Source organism: Sparassis crispa, assembly GCF_003851025.1.
Source record: "Sparassis crispa DNA, contig_000000F, whole genome shotgun sequence".
Taxonomy (NCBI): domain Eukaryota; kingdom Fungi; phylum Basidiomycota; class Agaricomycetes; order Polyporales; family Sparassidaceae; genus Sparassis; species Sparassis crispa.
In genome coordinates this window covers 4,472,917-4,487,432 of record NW_020939747.1, presented here as the reverse complement: position 1 = coordinate 4,487,432, position 14,516 = coordinate 4,472,917, and the positions used below count along the sequence as shown (strand labels likewise).

At 51.3% G+C, this 14,516-nt stretch overlaps 6 protein-coding genes across 6 annotated transcripts; all 6 read right to left on the bottom strand.

The window, feature by feature from the left end:
- Positions 1-1,656: 1,656 nt before the first annotated feature.
- SCP_0116310 (hypothetical protein) lies at positions 1,657-3,041 on the bottom strand (the record flags this gene model as incomplete). The annotated part of the gene is made up of 8 exons (XM_027753852.1): positions 1,657-1,883; positions 1,935-2,046; positions 2,096-2,373; positions 2,424-2,474; positions 2,534-2,572; positions 2,621-2,656; positions 2,706-2,719; positions 2,773-3,041. The coding sequence occupies 8 exons, from the start codon at positions 3,039-3,041 to the stop codon at positions 1,657-1,659; spliced, it is 1,026 nt and encodes a 341-aa protein (XP_027609653.1).
- Positions 3,042-3,265: 224 nt separating this feature from the next.
- SCP_0116300 (hypothetical protein) lies at positions 3,266-4,183 on the bottom strand (the record flags this gene model as incomplete). The annotated part of the gene is made up of 1 exon (XM_027753851.1): positions 3,266-4,183. One exon carries the CDS (start codon positions 4,181-4,183, stop codon positions 3,266-3,268), a length of 918 nt encoding a protein of 305 aa, XP_027609652.1.
- A 927-nt stretch (positions 4,184-5,110) lies between these two features.
- SCP_0116290 (hypothetical protein) lies at positions 5,111-6,254 on the bottom strand (the record flags this gene model as incomplete). Its single annotated transcript, XM_027753850.1, has 5 exons — positions 5,111-5,147; positions 5,204-5,723; positions 5,765-5,887; positions 5,943-6,121; positions 6,181-6,254. The coding sequence occupies 5 exons, from the start codon at positions 6,252-6,254 to the stop codon at positions 5,111-5,113; spliced, it is 933 nt and encodes a 310-aa protein (XP_027609651.1).
- Positions 6,255-6,794: 540 nt separating this feature from the next.
- SCP_0116280 (hypothetical protein) lies at positions 6,795-7,733 on the bottom strand (the record flags this gene model as incomplete). Its single annotated transcript, XM_027753849.1, has 3 exons — positions 6,795-6,847; positions 6,897-6,992; positions 7,520-7,733. The coding sequence occupies 3 exons, from the start codon at positions 7,731-7,733 to the stop codon at positions 6,795-6,797; spliced, it is 363 nt and encodes a 120-aa protein (XP_027609650.1).
- Positions 7,734-9,721: 1,988 nt separating this feature from the next.
- Positions 9,722-11,637, bottom strand: SCP_0116270 (hypothetical protein; the record flags this gene model as incomplete). Its single annotated transcript, XM_027753848.1, has 5 exons — positions 9,722-10,055; positions 10,107-10,750; positions 10,801-11,061; positions 11,123-11,542; positions 11,596-11,637. The coding sequence occupies 5 exons, from the start codon at positions 11,635-11,637 to the stop codon at positions 9,722-9,724; spliced, it is 1,701 nt and encodes a 566-aa protein (XP_027609649.1).
- An 882-nt stretch (positions 11,638-12,519) lies between these two features.
- SCP_0116260 (hypothetical protein) lies at positions 12,520-14,037 on the bottom strand (the record flags this gene model as incomplete). The annotated part of the gene is made up of 3 exons (XM_027753847.1): positions 12,520-13,665; positions 13,723-13,770; positions 13,825-14,037. 3 exons carry the CDS (start codon positions 14,035-14,037, stop codon positions 12,520-12,522), a joined length of 1,407 nt encoding a protein of 468 aa, XP_027609648.1.
- Positions 14,038-14,516: the final 479 nt, after the last annotated feature.

Genomic DNA, 14,516 nt, shown 5'->3' with positions numbered 1-14,516 from the left:
ATTGCAACTTGAAATGCAGCCATACTAAAGTAGAGAGGAGTTGCATCCAGCCAAGATATGCCACAGATTGAGAATGCTAGGTAGATAGATGGCTATAGGCAAGAAAGAGAGAAAGAGAGGAACAGCTTTCGCTGCCATCTACGCTAGGTTTCAGGCAGGACTCCACCTCCGATTCGTCCGATACAGACAGATATCCTGGTTCCTAAAAAGAAATGTGGCAGCAATGACGAGAACAGTATCCATACCTCTTCTCCTCTGGTGTTACGCGTACAATGAAATATGTTATTTGGATGAGATCGAGTCCGAGTCGAATCGTGCGTGAACGCTGCAGCCACTTGCATACTTGCTCGCGGGGTTTTCGGAGGTTCAATATGTAACGTGTGGCAGACTTGAGATTTTCTGCATTGCGAACCGAAAACGGTCGTTTACTTCGTACTTACTTTACACTTACCAGAACTGAAGTGAGCGGCCAGCTTCCCATGGTGAAAGTTAACCAGGGAAGAATTCTGACATAGAGGATGAGTCGGGGACAGCTAAGGTGTGCTTTCCTTCAGTACAATGTGGGTTTTGTTATGCGCTGAACGCGATCTGGAAATCGGACACACATCGGGAAATTCGGGAGACGCTGGTATGACCGGGCGGAGTTGAAAACAAGGTGGCGTACAGATGGGCTTCGAGCAAGATGAATAGTGCATTATTTGCGCATTTAATCTTGCCTAAGTGCGGGCTCAAATGAACCTTAACGACAATCCAGCTGATCATTCGACAAGTATTTCATAGTTATTCCAGCAAGCCGATGTCAAACTGTCTGCCACGGTCAGTGATTGGCTCACAGTCGCAATTCTTCCACATCCACTGTCATGAACCATGATCACGACGACGTTTTAGGAGGGGTTGGCACAATCGTCTCAGATATTTGGGGAAACATCAGGCATTGTCGTAACTGCAGTTCAGATAATGTCTGGAAAATTGTTGGCACCTGGTTGCTAATATTCCACCAATCATATGCTGACCTGGAGCTTGCAGTCTACCACGACAGTGCAACAGAGTTACAATCCATGTTGATGGGCGCTGTCTAATTATAATGCAGAAACCTTACATATTCAGACCGGTAAACTCGCAGGCTGTTCAACAATTGTGGGCTGTGTGAGACGGTTAATAAGTACGGTTCTGGTTCTGCTACATGCACTCCCACAATCCGGCGAGGCTCCTAATGAGATCGTGGATACTTACAACGATGGTCTCGGTGTAGTTTCGACCTCACATGAACCTGAATAGCCAGTGAGGAAGTACAATGTGGCTGCACGGTGAATACCACAAGCGATCCAGAAGGAGAGTGTCCTGCTATCCCATTGAGCGCCCGATTGACCCCGCAGTCCAGGCATACAGTATGCTGCACGTCTCATTACTTCGACGACATCAGTATACTTGAATCGGAGATGTATTCAACGCACCCCCTTTAACTCGCGTGGAATCTCGTGGTTCTGGTCGTAGAGCAGCCGTCTTCGGCCGAGCGAGAACAAGAAATAAGGCTGCTCCTCTCACCGATCTATCCTTGTGAGGAACTGGGGAGTCGGCTCCAGATGTGGACAAACGTGATGAGTAGGTATTCGGCAAGGTCTGCCACTTCCTCCCTGAGCTAGGGGACACTTTCCGCTACTCTCTGTTCTCCTCTCTTATAACTGCATCAGCGTTATGCAAATTTTGCAACAAACGGTTAACGTCGCGAGTTAAAATCGTACTCGAGCCTCGGACGGAATCATCTCTATGGTCGACATCAGGGAAGGCACCTCGTGGCGGGGTATGCTCAGGCTGACACTCATTGTAACTGACGGAGGAGAAAGTGAAGGTGAACGCAACAGAGGTACTCCGCGTGGCAACACCTGAGAAGAGCATCAGTTAAGCAGGGAAAAGTAAACGCGTGATCAGCATACCGCCCTCATTGGTGCCGGTGATGGTGGGTGAGCTGTAGAAAGGAGAGAAGGCTCCATCCCGCAAGGCATCAATCGTACCAGTAAGCTGTTGCTCGAGTTCCCCAAACCGTTCCTGACGTTCGCGTTCTGTGTCTGCGAATCAAAGGTCTTCTAGACCATACAGTCTGCAGCGCTGAATTTCCATAGTAGTACGTATAAATTCCCCTCACTCCAGGTTCCGCAGGCAGTTCTTCGGGAAGATAAGGCTCTTCGGCTTCTTCCGGTGGTACCACAGCGACACTAGGAATACCAGCCCGAGGGCGCGAGGCTGTAGGCACATGCTCCACTGAATGAATAACAACGGAAATATGAGGGATGTCTTCTTCCTCTTCTTCCACAGGTGGAGCGATCGGCTCGGTACGAGCAGTGCGAGCGGTTCGCTGAGTCGACACACGTGTGACTTGAGACATAGTTAGCAGAAAAGACCTGTAATGAGACAAAAGCACATACTGCCTGGAGTCGGCCGGTCTGCCTCTTCGTAAACTAAACGCCGCGCAGAAACTGGATAGATAATGGTGTTAAAGCTGAGCGTACAAAGACTTCAATGAAAGCTACTGTACCATGACTAGGAGTTCGAGAAACCTCTATGTGGTGTTCCTCTGACAGATAATCAACACGACGGAGTCAATGCCATATGAGAGACTTACCTTCCGGGGTAGCTCGGCTATACCTCCGTAGAGTTACTGCGGACTAATGAGCACTTCTATGATATAACTGCCAAGTAACACGCACCTTCACTAGGCCGTCTACGAGATCGGACTTGGGCTACATGAGGCACAGGTTCGGTGGGTGATTGCACTTGAATACGTTCGGGTTCGTCAACATGAACCACAGTTGGACCTGGAGAGCCCCTGCGCGATTCTCGATGACCTGTACCTGTGCGAATGATAGTAGGCGCTCGACGAGACAGAGAGCGGACAACGCGAGGGGGTGAACTTGAGGGTTCCCGCTCACTTGGTGAAATACGGTGAGGTTCACGTTCGCGTTCAGCGCGCGGTGGTCGAGGACGGCGGGGATGTCGTTCCGGTGAGTAAGGGCGCGTTGGCGAGGGCAGGCGGTCACCTTCATGTTCTCGTTCCGAGCGCGGTATACCGAACCGAGATTTATGCGAAGGTCTTCGACCCTCTTCATATTCTGCAGGAGATGGGGTTCTGCGCGAAGGCCTTCGTCATATTCTCGCTCTGCGCGAAGTCGGCACTCGGACGATCATAAGTTCCTCACGATGCACTAGTGTTGGAGAACGAGAGCGATGGCGGTCACCGTCGATTATGATGGGTGGTGATCTCCGAACATCACCAGGGAGTCGAATGGTGGGGGACCGTGACCCGTGGCATACTACTATGGGAGGCGACCTCGAGGCTCATCTGGGAGAATATTCTTCTCATTGTGGGACGCGATCGTCGATGCAGGACGGTTGGTGATGGGGAGCATCTGTGAGGATCGCCTTCTACAACGCCGGTCGGTGAGCGAGGTCTACGCCGCCGACCATCTCTGTCTATGCTGGGAGAACGACCCCTGTCAGAGTGGATTATAATAGGACTGGGTAATCTTGTTCGCGATCGAGTCCTCTGCACGATAACAGGAACACTAGGAGGAACAGGATGCGGCATTTGCAGCTGTCCTCCAGGATATGGGCCCATGGAAGTCGGCTGTACAACAACGAGAAGTCCGGGCGTCGGTAATCTTGAACGAGAGCGATGCGTGCGACGGTAGCTGACCCGACATGGTGACCGTTCTGGGGAATGTGTGCGAACTACAATCGTGGCAGGCTCCCCGTGAGACGGCTCTTCCCTCTGAGGCACGGGAGACCTTGGAGGTCGAGTCGAAGCGAGCCGCCTTTCCACAACTTGAGAGACGCTAGGCGGAAGCGGTTGAACGATAATTGGAGGATGCACGGCAGGAGCAGTAGGAGCAATAGGAGCAGGTGGCAGAGCTGGAGGGGCCTTGAGCGGCTGAGTGCGGGGAGCATCGGGTTGTCGAGGTGAACCAACCCGAGGTTCCGTAGGCACCACTGGAGCTAGAGCTAGAACGTGGATCGCGTCAGGCGGAGGTGTGTGTCTCGGAACCTCATAGTCACTGTATTCCTCAGAAGGACGTGACCGTATAGAAGGCGTTCGCGACGGAGGCAAGCGCATTACGGTGGGCTCGACCATGGGTATAGGTTGAGGGGGAACAATCGTGACAGGCGGTCCCTGGGGACCTTGCGGCATTTGGGGGGGAGGGATGGTGGTGATTCGTGGAGGAGCGTCCTCCTCACTCCCTTCGCTCGATTAAGGGAATCTCGGAACAACACCCTCCGTTTCATTCGAAGTAAGAGGCTGGTACACATAAGTTTGCTGCGGCTGTTGTAGTTGTTGGGGTTGCGGGTAGAAATTTGGATCAGGAACGACGGGAATACCTTGTGCTTGTTGAAGATGAGACTGCCGAGGTATGACAGGGGAGAAATCTGGAGTCGGCGTCCTGACATCAGGGTAGTGCGTTCTACGGAACTCAGGCTGAGGTTGAACGTGAACAGTTTGTGGCACAAATCCTTCCGGCAGGACTTGGTGAGGCACAACGCCAGTCATCTGAACTCCAGGTGTGAGTACAGGAGGCGGCCGAACAATCCCACCAGCGGGTACAGATGCTGTCACTGAAGTTCCCTGAGCACCACTATATCAACCAATGCAAGAAGTAAACAACTTACTCTGAGGCTGCCTAACAGGAAGTGCACAGTCCATGTGATCGCCAAGTTCGCGTAACCGCGCATGTACTGACCGTATCTTCCGTTGACGGTCAAGGACGTCTTGCGATAACCAACGATTTAAGTCGGTCAAATATCGCACTATCTCTTGCCCTGATCAATAGAAGCTGCTGTAGCATCCTGGTTGTTCTGGAGAGAAGGACATTAGCCTCAAATAACAGGTTTCAACTCAAGACGCTTACCCGCAAACTGTCATTAACTATTCCATGTCGGAGGCAGTTGCAGTACAGTCTAGAAGAGGAGGTGTCTTCTCGAGCCAAAACAATAAGAAGCACAGTAACATACCGGTGCGGGGACAAAGGCAGATGGCACTCCTGCCGATCCTGGTACCCAGTGAAGACACCAGGGGGCGGAACTACCGGAGCGCTAGGACGGCGTCGGGAGTCATCACCACCTAGATCCGGTCGGGCAGTGGGTTGTCTAACACGGCCCTATTGCAGAACAATGTGTGTAAGTCTGGATGTAACCAGTGTCGCACAAAACTCACAGGTGGACCAGTGTACCATCCATCTGAGAGATCCGGACGATGAGCCGCACGATCGCGAAGAACCCTGTCCAAAAATCAATATCGCTTGGAGGACGAGGTTGACGACCTCCTTCCGGTCCAGCATGGCCTGTCGGTACGACCGGAGGAGGATATTGTCCTTCTCCCTCGGCTTCAAAGGGCGGAGGACCAAACTGTGGTGGCCGCGCAGCACGACGTCGATGTGGTTGAAAAGGAGCACGAGGTGGTACAGGTTGTGGGATAGGTACAGTACCAGGACGTCGAGGAAGGTCCACCTCGAAGGCCAGACTGGAACTCCGAGGACGAGATGTCCTAGGTCCTGGGCGGTACCTTAGAGGAACCAAGGGAGGTGGTTCTTGCACCGGGGGCTGTGGAGGGGGAGGACCGGCTGCCATTAACTCCGCAAGTTGCTCGTCGAATGAAGGCTCAGCACGACGACGTACGGGGGCTACTACAGGTGGTGCCTCTATGCTGGCCCTATCGCCCTGTGCCCTAGTTCGAGCTAGGTGCTCCAGCAGCGATTTAACCGAAGGATAAACAGACTTTGAGAAATCGTCACGAGGAGGGGGTCATTGTGCTTGTTGAGCCAGATCAACCAGGCGTTGAAGAGCTTCTTCCAATCTACGAATCTTGTCTCAGCAATCCTGCCAACGCTGCTCCATTTGTCTGTTGCGTAATTCATCCAATCCACGATTAGTAGCATGTTGACCATGCGACAGACCTTCAACTTGATCCCGGATGCCTTCCAGCATATCCCTGAGTTGACCAAGGTTGAGAGTAGGTACGGGTTGAGCGGTGCCGCCGGATGATGATGACGGAGATGGAGACGATGGAGGCGGCGTAGGAGATGAGGGTGGCGGCGTCGCAGATGAAGTCACGGCATAGGAGCAGGAAACGCTTCTGGTACAGGCTCGCTAACATCGGACGAATACGCTAACGAAGACCGAGGTCTCACTGACACTGATGATGAACGTAGTGATAATTCTGGGGAGGGACTGGAATCAGACGGCCAGGATGGTGATGGGACGCGCATCGGATACGTCTCCAACTCGAGAAGACTAAGATCATCGGAATGATGAGATGACAGGAAGGACAAAACACCACTCTCAGATGACTCTGGGGACGAAATCCTCACAGGGTCTTCAGGTACAATTGTGACCCTCACACCGACTCTGGTGAGATCTCGTGGTTCTGTTGGACCTGGTCATGGAGCAGACACGACTATGCCTGGGCTAGCTGCTGAGGGCGGAGGAGGAACCACAATGCCCTCGACTGACGAACGAGGAAAGGAAATAATGCTACTCCCTCCTACCGATCTATCCTTGTGAGGAACTGGGGGGGGGGGTCTCCGAATGAGGACAAACTTGACGAAGGTAGTCGGCGAGGTCTGCCACGTCCTCCCTGAGTTGTTGAACATTGTCCGCTAACTCTCTGTTCTCCTCTCCTTTAACTGCGTCAGCGTCATGCAAATATTGCAACAAACGGTAAATCGTGCCCGGAGCCTCGGACGGAATCGTCTCTATGGTCGACATCACAGAAGACGCCTCGCGGCGGGGTGTGCTCAGGCTAACACTCATCGGACGGCGGTGAAGGCGAAGGCGGCAGGGGTATTCCACGCCGCGACACCTGAGAAGAAGATCAGTCAAAAGTGCAAAGCAAAGGCGGGATTACATACCGCTCTCATTGGGACCGGTGATGGAGAGCGAGCTGTAGAAAGGAGAGATGGCTCTGTCGAAGGTGCGATAACGGAGGGCTTCACAATGGACGACACCTCCAACAGTGACAGGGCATCAGATATTGAGGAACTAGAGATGGACAATACGGACCAAGGAGTGTGCGAAAGGATCAGCGGTGGCTCAGGGGATATCGGAGTAGGTGATGGAACACCCGGAGAGAGCGGCGCGTTAGCCGGCGTGGGTGTCAATGACGGCGAGTGAAGCCTTGAGAGGGGGAGACTGATCCGCTCGGTCGCAAGAAGGTCGGTTCAAAGGAATTATCAAGGCCCTCCGGCAGATCAAGGAAGTCCCCGGAGAGACTACTGAATTGCAGGGCTGGATGCCACTCGATTGTGCACGGAACTGTAGGTGCAAGCATGCTAGAAGGTGTAGGCATCACAGAGAATTCTGTAGGACTTGTCAGAGTCGACAGAGATATGCTGAGATGAGATGACGATTCTGAAGGAGGAATCAGAGACGGGAAAGGAATCGACTCAGTGGAAGACAGCAGTTCAGCACTTGGGAGTTCGGTGGAAGGAGTAGGGACAGGCAAAACTTTGGGGTCTCAGATTCCGCTTCCAACAACTTCCAAGTTCCTTGAAGCTACGGAGGGCTGCATGTCGACGTGGAAGAGAAATATCCTCCGGGCGCAGCGTCGGCTCTTCCAGCTCGAGCGGGAGCAACTCTTCCTCCTCCGCCTCCTGTTCTACTGGCTCTTCAGCGACGCTTTCGCGTATCGTTGGAATCTCCAAAGGGATACCTCCATACTGATGATGTCCACTCCACGCTGTAGCCATCTGCCGGTGCCTGCACTCCGCTGTATCATGCTCGGTGAAAGGCTCTGTCAGACACACCTCAGTGGTAATCTAGTCTCTCGGAGACTGAGTAGGACATACTCGCGATCTCGTACTCAGATCAGAACTCAGGTTTTTATTTATTTTGGGGCAGTCTCGTGATCGGTTGAACAAGCCCGACCGCCTTGTAGTCTGCCCCAAGCGAGATTGTGTCCAGCGACACACAAACGACGGATTTGATAGCTTGTTCGTGGCCACATAGGTGCTTTCCGACAGATTTCCTGATTCCTCTCCCGCAGCTGAATGCGTCTCTGCAGAGCCAGTATATTAGTATAGTGGCATCAGCGTGTAAATTCGCGCCGCTGTGTACGAACCACTTGTCGTATATGTGCGGCACGGTGTGAGCGTCTCTGTCCCGGTATAGGTCTCTAGTATGCCGAGGCCGATCGGCTCTCGTACAAACTATACGAATCGCGAATATCCTTGTCGGATGAGTCTTCTCCACTGCCCAAATAAGAAGTCAGAAGTCGTCGCATGTTGCGCTGCACAACCCAGGGTAAAGCACACGTCAGTGAAGGACAAGCTCAAACTACACGAATGACTCACATGGAAGATCTTCTGCTCACCAGTTCCCTTCACAAAAGCGTTGGAGTCGAAATTTCGCTCGAATTGGGTGCTCTACATAGATAAAGGCACCCGATGGAGGGCTGATGACACGACACGGTGCTGCAAAGCTGTGCCCATGCTCCTGGATGTTTGAATAACACGACTTCCAGCACGACTTCCAGCGAAGTTGAAGAGCTCGACCACCTGTATAGCGTAGAGCACGGCCTCAAATCGGACGTAGATGCCCGCAGCCCTTTAATATGGGTGTTCGACTTTGCGTTTTCAGAGCCGGAGGCACACCGACAATCAAAGTTCAAGTTTATCCATGATGTCCAAGTCTGGTTTGACATGCGCCCGCCCAATATTGGGTTTACACACGCAGCTAGACATGGCACTACAACGGATGGACCTGCCAGTACGGAGACCACCAAAACGCCCATGTGGGCAGGGTCGCAGTGTGTGGAATATGCATAGAAACTGGGTAGCTAGCGGGGAGACAAGAACGGTTGTGATCATCTGTGAATATGAAGGAAATGAGGAAATCCTGTAGCACAAAATCAAGCCCGCAAGTGCCAGGCTTGGCTCGTCGAAAGATCAAGCTTACCGGCGTGAGCCTGAGGGGTCTAATTCCATACCTCAACCCCTGACGCGTCCCGAATTATAGCATGATTAGCTGAGTCGCAGAGGATATGCTGAAGCGGTAGCTGTGGATAAATTGAAGACGTATGAAGGCCAAAACTCTGATGGGCTGCGCCGATGTGCGCTGTGTCGATGGGCGGGCGCTTAAATGCGGCGCACTCTGTCGCCGTCAACTCGGCCCGAGTCGGACAAGGGCACCATGTCCTCATACACAAAACCCTGCGATGAATGGTAGATATATGGGTATTCTCTTCCGCCGTTCTGATAAATCTTGAGCGCGTCGAGGATGCGTTTACACTCCGGATAGCTCATGTACAACACCATGATGAAATAATGCCCTGACACACGCTGGAGCATACAGACATTTACATCAACAGCGATGATGCAGGCAGTATTGGGAAGGCCAACAGCAAAAAGAACTGAGTAGCAAGAAGGATAAACACATGGGCATGTAGAGGCCGAGTTGCACGATGAACCCCTAAGCAAGTGATCTAGATCCAATGAAGGATGTCAGACACTTCGAACAAAGAATAAGCAGTAGGACAAACCATGATGGATGTTCGCGACATGCGCTATGCTCGGATGTACAGTCACCAAGGCTCGGATGGGAAGGTGCTGTAAAGATGCGTGAGTCTCTGACTGCCGCAAGGATCTGCAAACCTACAGAGGCCTTTTTCGATGGATCGTCTAATGCAGTTGTGCAAAGTGGCCTTCAACCGCGACTCGTGCAGCATGGCAGACTCTGATCACATCTCCTCAGAATCAGAGTCATCCAACTCTGGCTCTTCGTTGTCCTCACTGTCCGAATCCCACATGTCATCCTCCAAATTCTCAAGAGTCAACTCCAGGTTGTCATCGTCGGAGTCTTCCCCCTCAGCCTGTAAGATACCATCCGGTGGAGCAGACGAGAGTCCATCTGCCTCGATATCGACGCTCATTCCTGAGTCGGAAATGTCGTTGGAACCTTCAAGAGGATTTGTGCAAACGGCACTCAAGACAATTGGCGTAGGACCGTCTGCGTGAACATGTCCTATCCCTAAGCCTCGATGGTAGCGCATCAGCATGTCCCGATCAACAAATCTGCACGCCGTGGTTAGAGCATTTCAGCCACGGAAGTTGAACTTTGTGCACCTATTAACATGGTAAAATCGCCAATCTTCCGCATCGTTAGCACAGTGTGAGAGACCAATCTCATCCGCATGAATCTTCCCTCCTTTGAAGGTTGGAATAATATGACAGGCACGTAGAACGTCATCCGGATCGATGAATCCGAAAGTCTCTTCGTCTGCCATCGGGGGAAATTCAACAGTGTCGAGCTTGTGTTGGCTCCAATTTCTCGAATCTCCGACGTACTGGAACCATCGCACCCAGAGAAAATCCAGTCTCCGCGGAGTGTAATCGGCCATGCCAGTCCCTGTATACACAACGTTGACATGGTAGATACCAAGAACGCGCGCATACAAGAATGGGTGCATAGAAGTGGCATCTTCGAGATCATCAAACCTGGCTAGCAATAAGATGTCCCGATTGTCCGTAGAAGGGTTGATGATATCGTGTGATCGCCGAACATCGTATGTTGTATAATTGACTTTTAAGATATGGTGCTCGTACATGCGGTCGCCTTTGAAGAACACAGAATCATGGTCGCGGCGTGCGGAATTGTCTTCGATCACAGGTACCAAGGGCGATTGTTCTTGACCAGAAAATGTTGCCTCTCTGCCTATCATCGCCTTGATGCGTGGGAGTAAATGTTTCTTCAGCTTCGCAACAAAATCCTGAAAATGGATGAGTATCAGCACCTCTAAAATAAAGAGAACCACGGAACCTTGGTAGCTGGATCGCCTGTATTTCTGCGCACAAAATCTGGAATATACACAGGATGATTTTGTGACTTTCCCATCGCATAATGCACATCCACCGCATCAAGACTTCCTTCATCCTGGTAGTGCCTGACTTTCTTCTGGGACCGTTCCCGAATGCGGCGAATTCGTGCTTGACGTCGCTCTATCTGGGTAATTTGTCTGATATATTGCTTGCGACTAGTGCGAGCATACCGCGCCTTAGAAGTGCGGTGCTCAAGCTCTCCCTGGAAAAAAAGCACCCATGTGTTAATATCGACATTCAAGCAACTGTGATCGGATGCGCACCGGCTCCGTCGAGTATGAATCTGTGGTGCCAAGCCATCTGATAGTTGCAGGGTAGTCACCAAGCGCGTGGGCCTTGTAAGTATCGAGGTTGAATGCCTTCGGCTTACGAGCAGTTCCGCCGGATCTCGGAAACACAGGAGCTTCGTCTGCCCGCGCTGCCATCTTCTTACTTTCACGGCGAGCCCGAGCTTCCGCCTCTCGTTGAAGCTCCCTCGTTGGAAAGGCTTTGCACGTTTGCTCACTGAAATGACGCAGCGTGTCTCCCAATGAGACAGTGACATCGTCCAGAAGCTGGAGAGTACAATCGGTGTGCATACGCAGTTTGGCCAAACTGTGCCAATGCTCAGCGATGAATAGGAGTTTGAGAACCTGTCCGTTATGTGGCTCTGGAAGAAGACCATCAAAGACAGGAATGGCACACTGACGGACATAAATTAAGCAGATACATGAGGGAAGTGCTTGATCACACGAACCTGCAAAATATCTTCAATATCTCGTGCTGCCATTTGTTTCATTTCGGAGCAGTTTCGACGAAAACGCCGTATAGCTCCAGCAAAAGTTGGCACTGCTCTGAAACTGTAAGATATAAGTCACGCGCGACGCCGGTTTTATAGGAGTATCTCACCGACGATCTAGCTCAGCGAGAAGTGTGCCATCTACTGATTCCAAGATACGAAGTAAATGGGTGAAAATAGATCGTCCCGTTCCAATTTCCCACTCGTGCATCAAGTCGACCACAAACATCTTAAACATGTTGAATCCGAACGGAGAGAGCCGGTCCGAAAATGCGTTCTGTGTACAAACGAGTGAATCAGGGAGATGAGTGGGTCGTTGAGCTTGCATACCGCAGTCGGAACAAAAGATTTATCACGAAGAAGGTTTTCGACGGCTGCGCAGTTGACTTGAAGGTTTCCTTCATAGATTAGTGACCTAGCGGTAGCGATAGTCTGCCGGCGATGAGCATCGTCCTTCCGAGCCAACGTTTCACGCTGTTTCATATCCATTGCCTTCCCAATGTTGTGAACACGAGATAGCGGGATGAGACAGCGGGGACAAGGGCATTGGCCCATGTTTCGGATACTAGCCAGAAGTATCCTGTAGAAATCGCATCAGTATCGATCACTGGATGAGAGCTCAACATTACTTCTCAGGATAGTCTGCAGAATATGTGAATATGCGAGGATAAAAGCGTCGTTGAACCCCGTCACAACATGTGATTACTATTCCATGCTCCCAGGCATAGAGGAACTCATCGTCGAGCAGAATTTTCCACTGAGCATGGGTAAGTTCGCGATAACAGTGAGTGAAGAATGCTGCATTTGGCATATGGCCGTCAGCGGTTTGGCCAGACGCAAAATCCTTGAAGGAATCCGGAAGCTATATATGTCAGTACATTTTTAATTCACAATCAGGGAGATGATACAAACCGACTGAAAATATGCAACATGATTACACAGGTGACGTGAGGGCTTGCATCGGTGATACTTGGATTCATTTCCGAAGAACAGATAGAGGGGACACAGTTTGGCATTTCCAAAGCTAGTCAGGTGCGTCGCATCTGACCAAAACATCATTGCGACGACGACACGCTGCAAATCACAACCAAGTTCGGGAGGGGAGTCTTGCAGCTCGCGATGGGACTCGATAAATGCTGGTGACGTATAAAGTTCGCCGTGAACTTGGATGGGGTTTGGAACGTCTCCAGGCTGCCAAAGTAGCTGAAATGGCTCGTAGTGAAAATGCAACGCGTCCACTGGGTTTGAAATTTTCTCCCGGATAATATCGCACAAGCTGCGATGATGGAAGTCGACAACCGTGTAATCTTTGGGTCCATTTTGGGGATCCATCGAGACACCACGTCGACGATGATATGGTACCGATATAGTCACGGGAGTGTGATTCCAGCCGGCATCATCATCCGCCCATTCTCCGGGCTGGTCACTAGCAAGCTGCCTGTTGATATCGTCCCAATGCGCAGCTCGAACATCGGCAGGATCATATTCGGGATCGCCGATAATATCCAGCAATGCTTTGAAGCTTGATTGAGATTTCTGCACGCCCCCATTCCAGTACCAGTCGCCGAGACGGAAGGACGTTGCATTTGGATATGGAAAGTATCGCTGGAAAGTATCATTAGCAAATTCAACTGCACCCGGAGACTCAGACAGGTCTTCCAACGACAGCAGCTCCTCCGGATCGTGCGAAGGAAGAGCATTTGTCCAGTATCGACGGAACAAACCAAATTTATTATGCGGTGTCATCAAGAACCCTTGTATTCTGTGAGCCAATGACTCGATAGCTGAATGAGATTGTGGAGACATCGCATTCACTGGATGTTCCATCAAAGAAGTAGATGTCGATTCTGATAACGAAGAAAGCTTATGCGGCGAAACCGACGAAGGGGGAAGAGATGGGGCAGGTTCAGGAAGTAAATCTCTGAACCGTCGAGGCAAGCGCCGATTGAGTCTGCGAGACCAGGGTCGGCGTTCCAATAGTGAAAGATTAGAATCGTCCACATCTTCTCTGCCCACTTCTGGCACGGGCTACGTCGGATAGTCAATGCAAAGGCCCCCTGCGATTATTGCAGTAATAGACCGTACCGGCATTAGGTTCACGGCGTCCACATCCTCTCTGCCCACTTGTGTTGGCTACGTGACGTTGTCAACATAAAAACCTCCCGTCTTTCTGATAATAGTACGTACCTGCACGAGCACTGTATTTGAACTTGATGCTGGTGCCTCTGCAGGCTTCGAAATTTCAAGCCTACGCTTTTTCCTGGAAGACCATGTTTCCTTCGCCTTGTGCAGTGCATCAGAGAGTCGCTTTTTAGCTTTCTGGCATGCTCTCTGATGATGCGAAAATGCACTAGATTGCGAAAAGCTCCTGCCGCAGACGCAGTTCTCATAGGACTCCATGAAAGCGAGGGAAGAGCAACATAATTCAGCTGTAGGAAATAATTCACCTGGTCGTCTCGTTTATGTCGGACCAAGTAGAGACTTGCCGTGGGAAGCTCACTGGATATATCTGAAACCAATTGATCAACGCTGCATGTCGATATAGAAGAGTGTCCTTGCACATGTCTTGGTTGCCATGAGGCCTGACAGCGCGACAGATTCAATGTGCAGTCATGCGACAATTCTTCAATCCGATGGAATCTCTGATTACAGCGCAAAACGGCTATGAACATGATATCCATTACAAATGCCAGGCTGAATGATGCCGGCGTAGACCGCTAGCTATGATTCACCGGCACGTACAAAATCATCTGTTTTAAAGTGTATGAGTCCAAAGGTACACGGATGCAACCGAAGGCCTGCTTACGACGAGGAGATGGGGACAACTCTTCACCTCGAGCCTGAGAATAGTAGACTACAGTGTCCTCTTCAGGCACAAG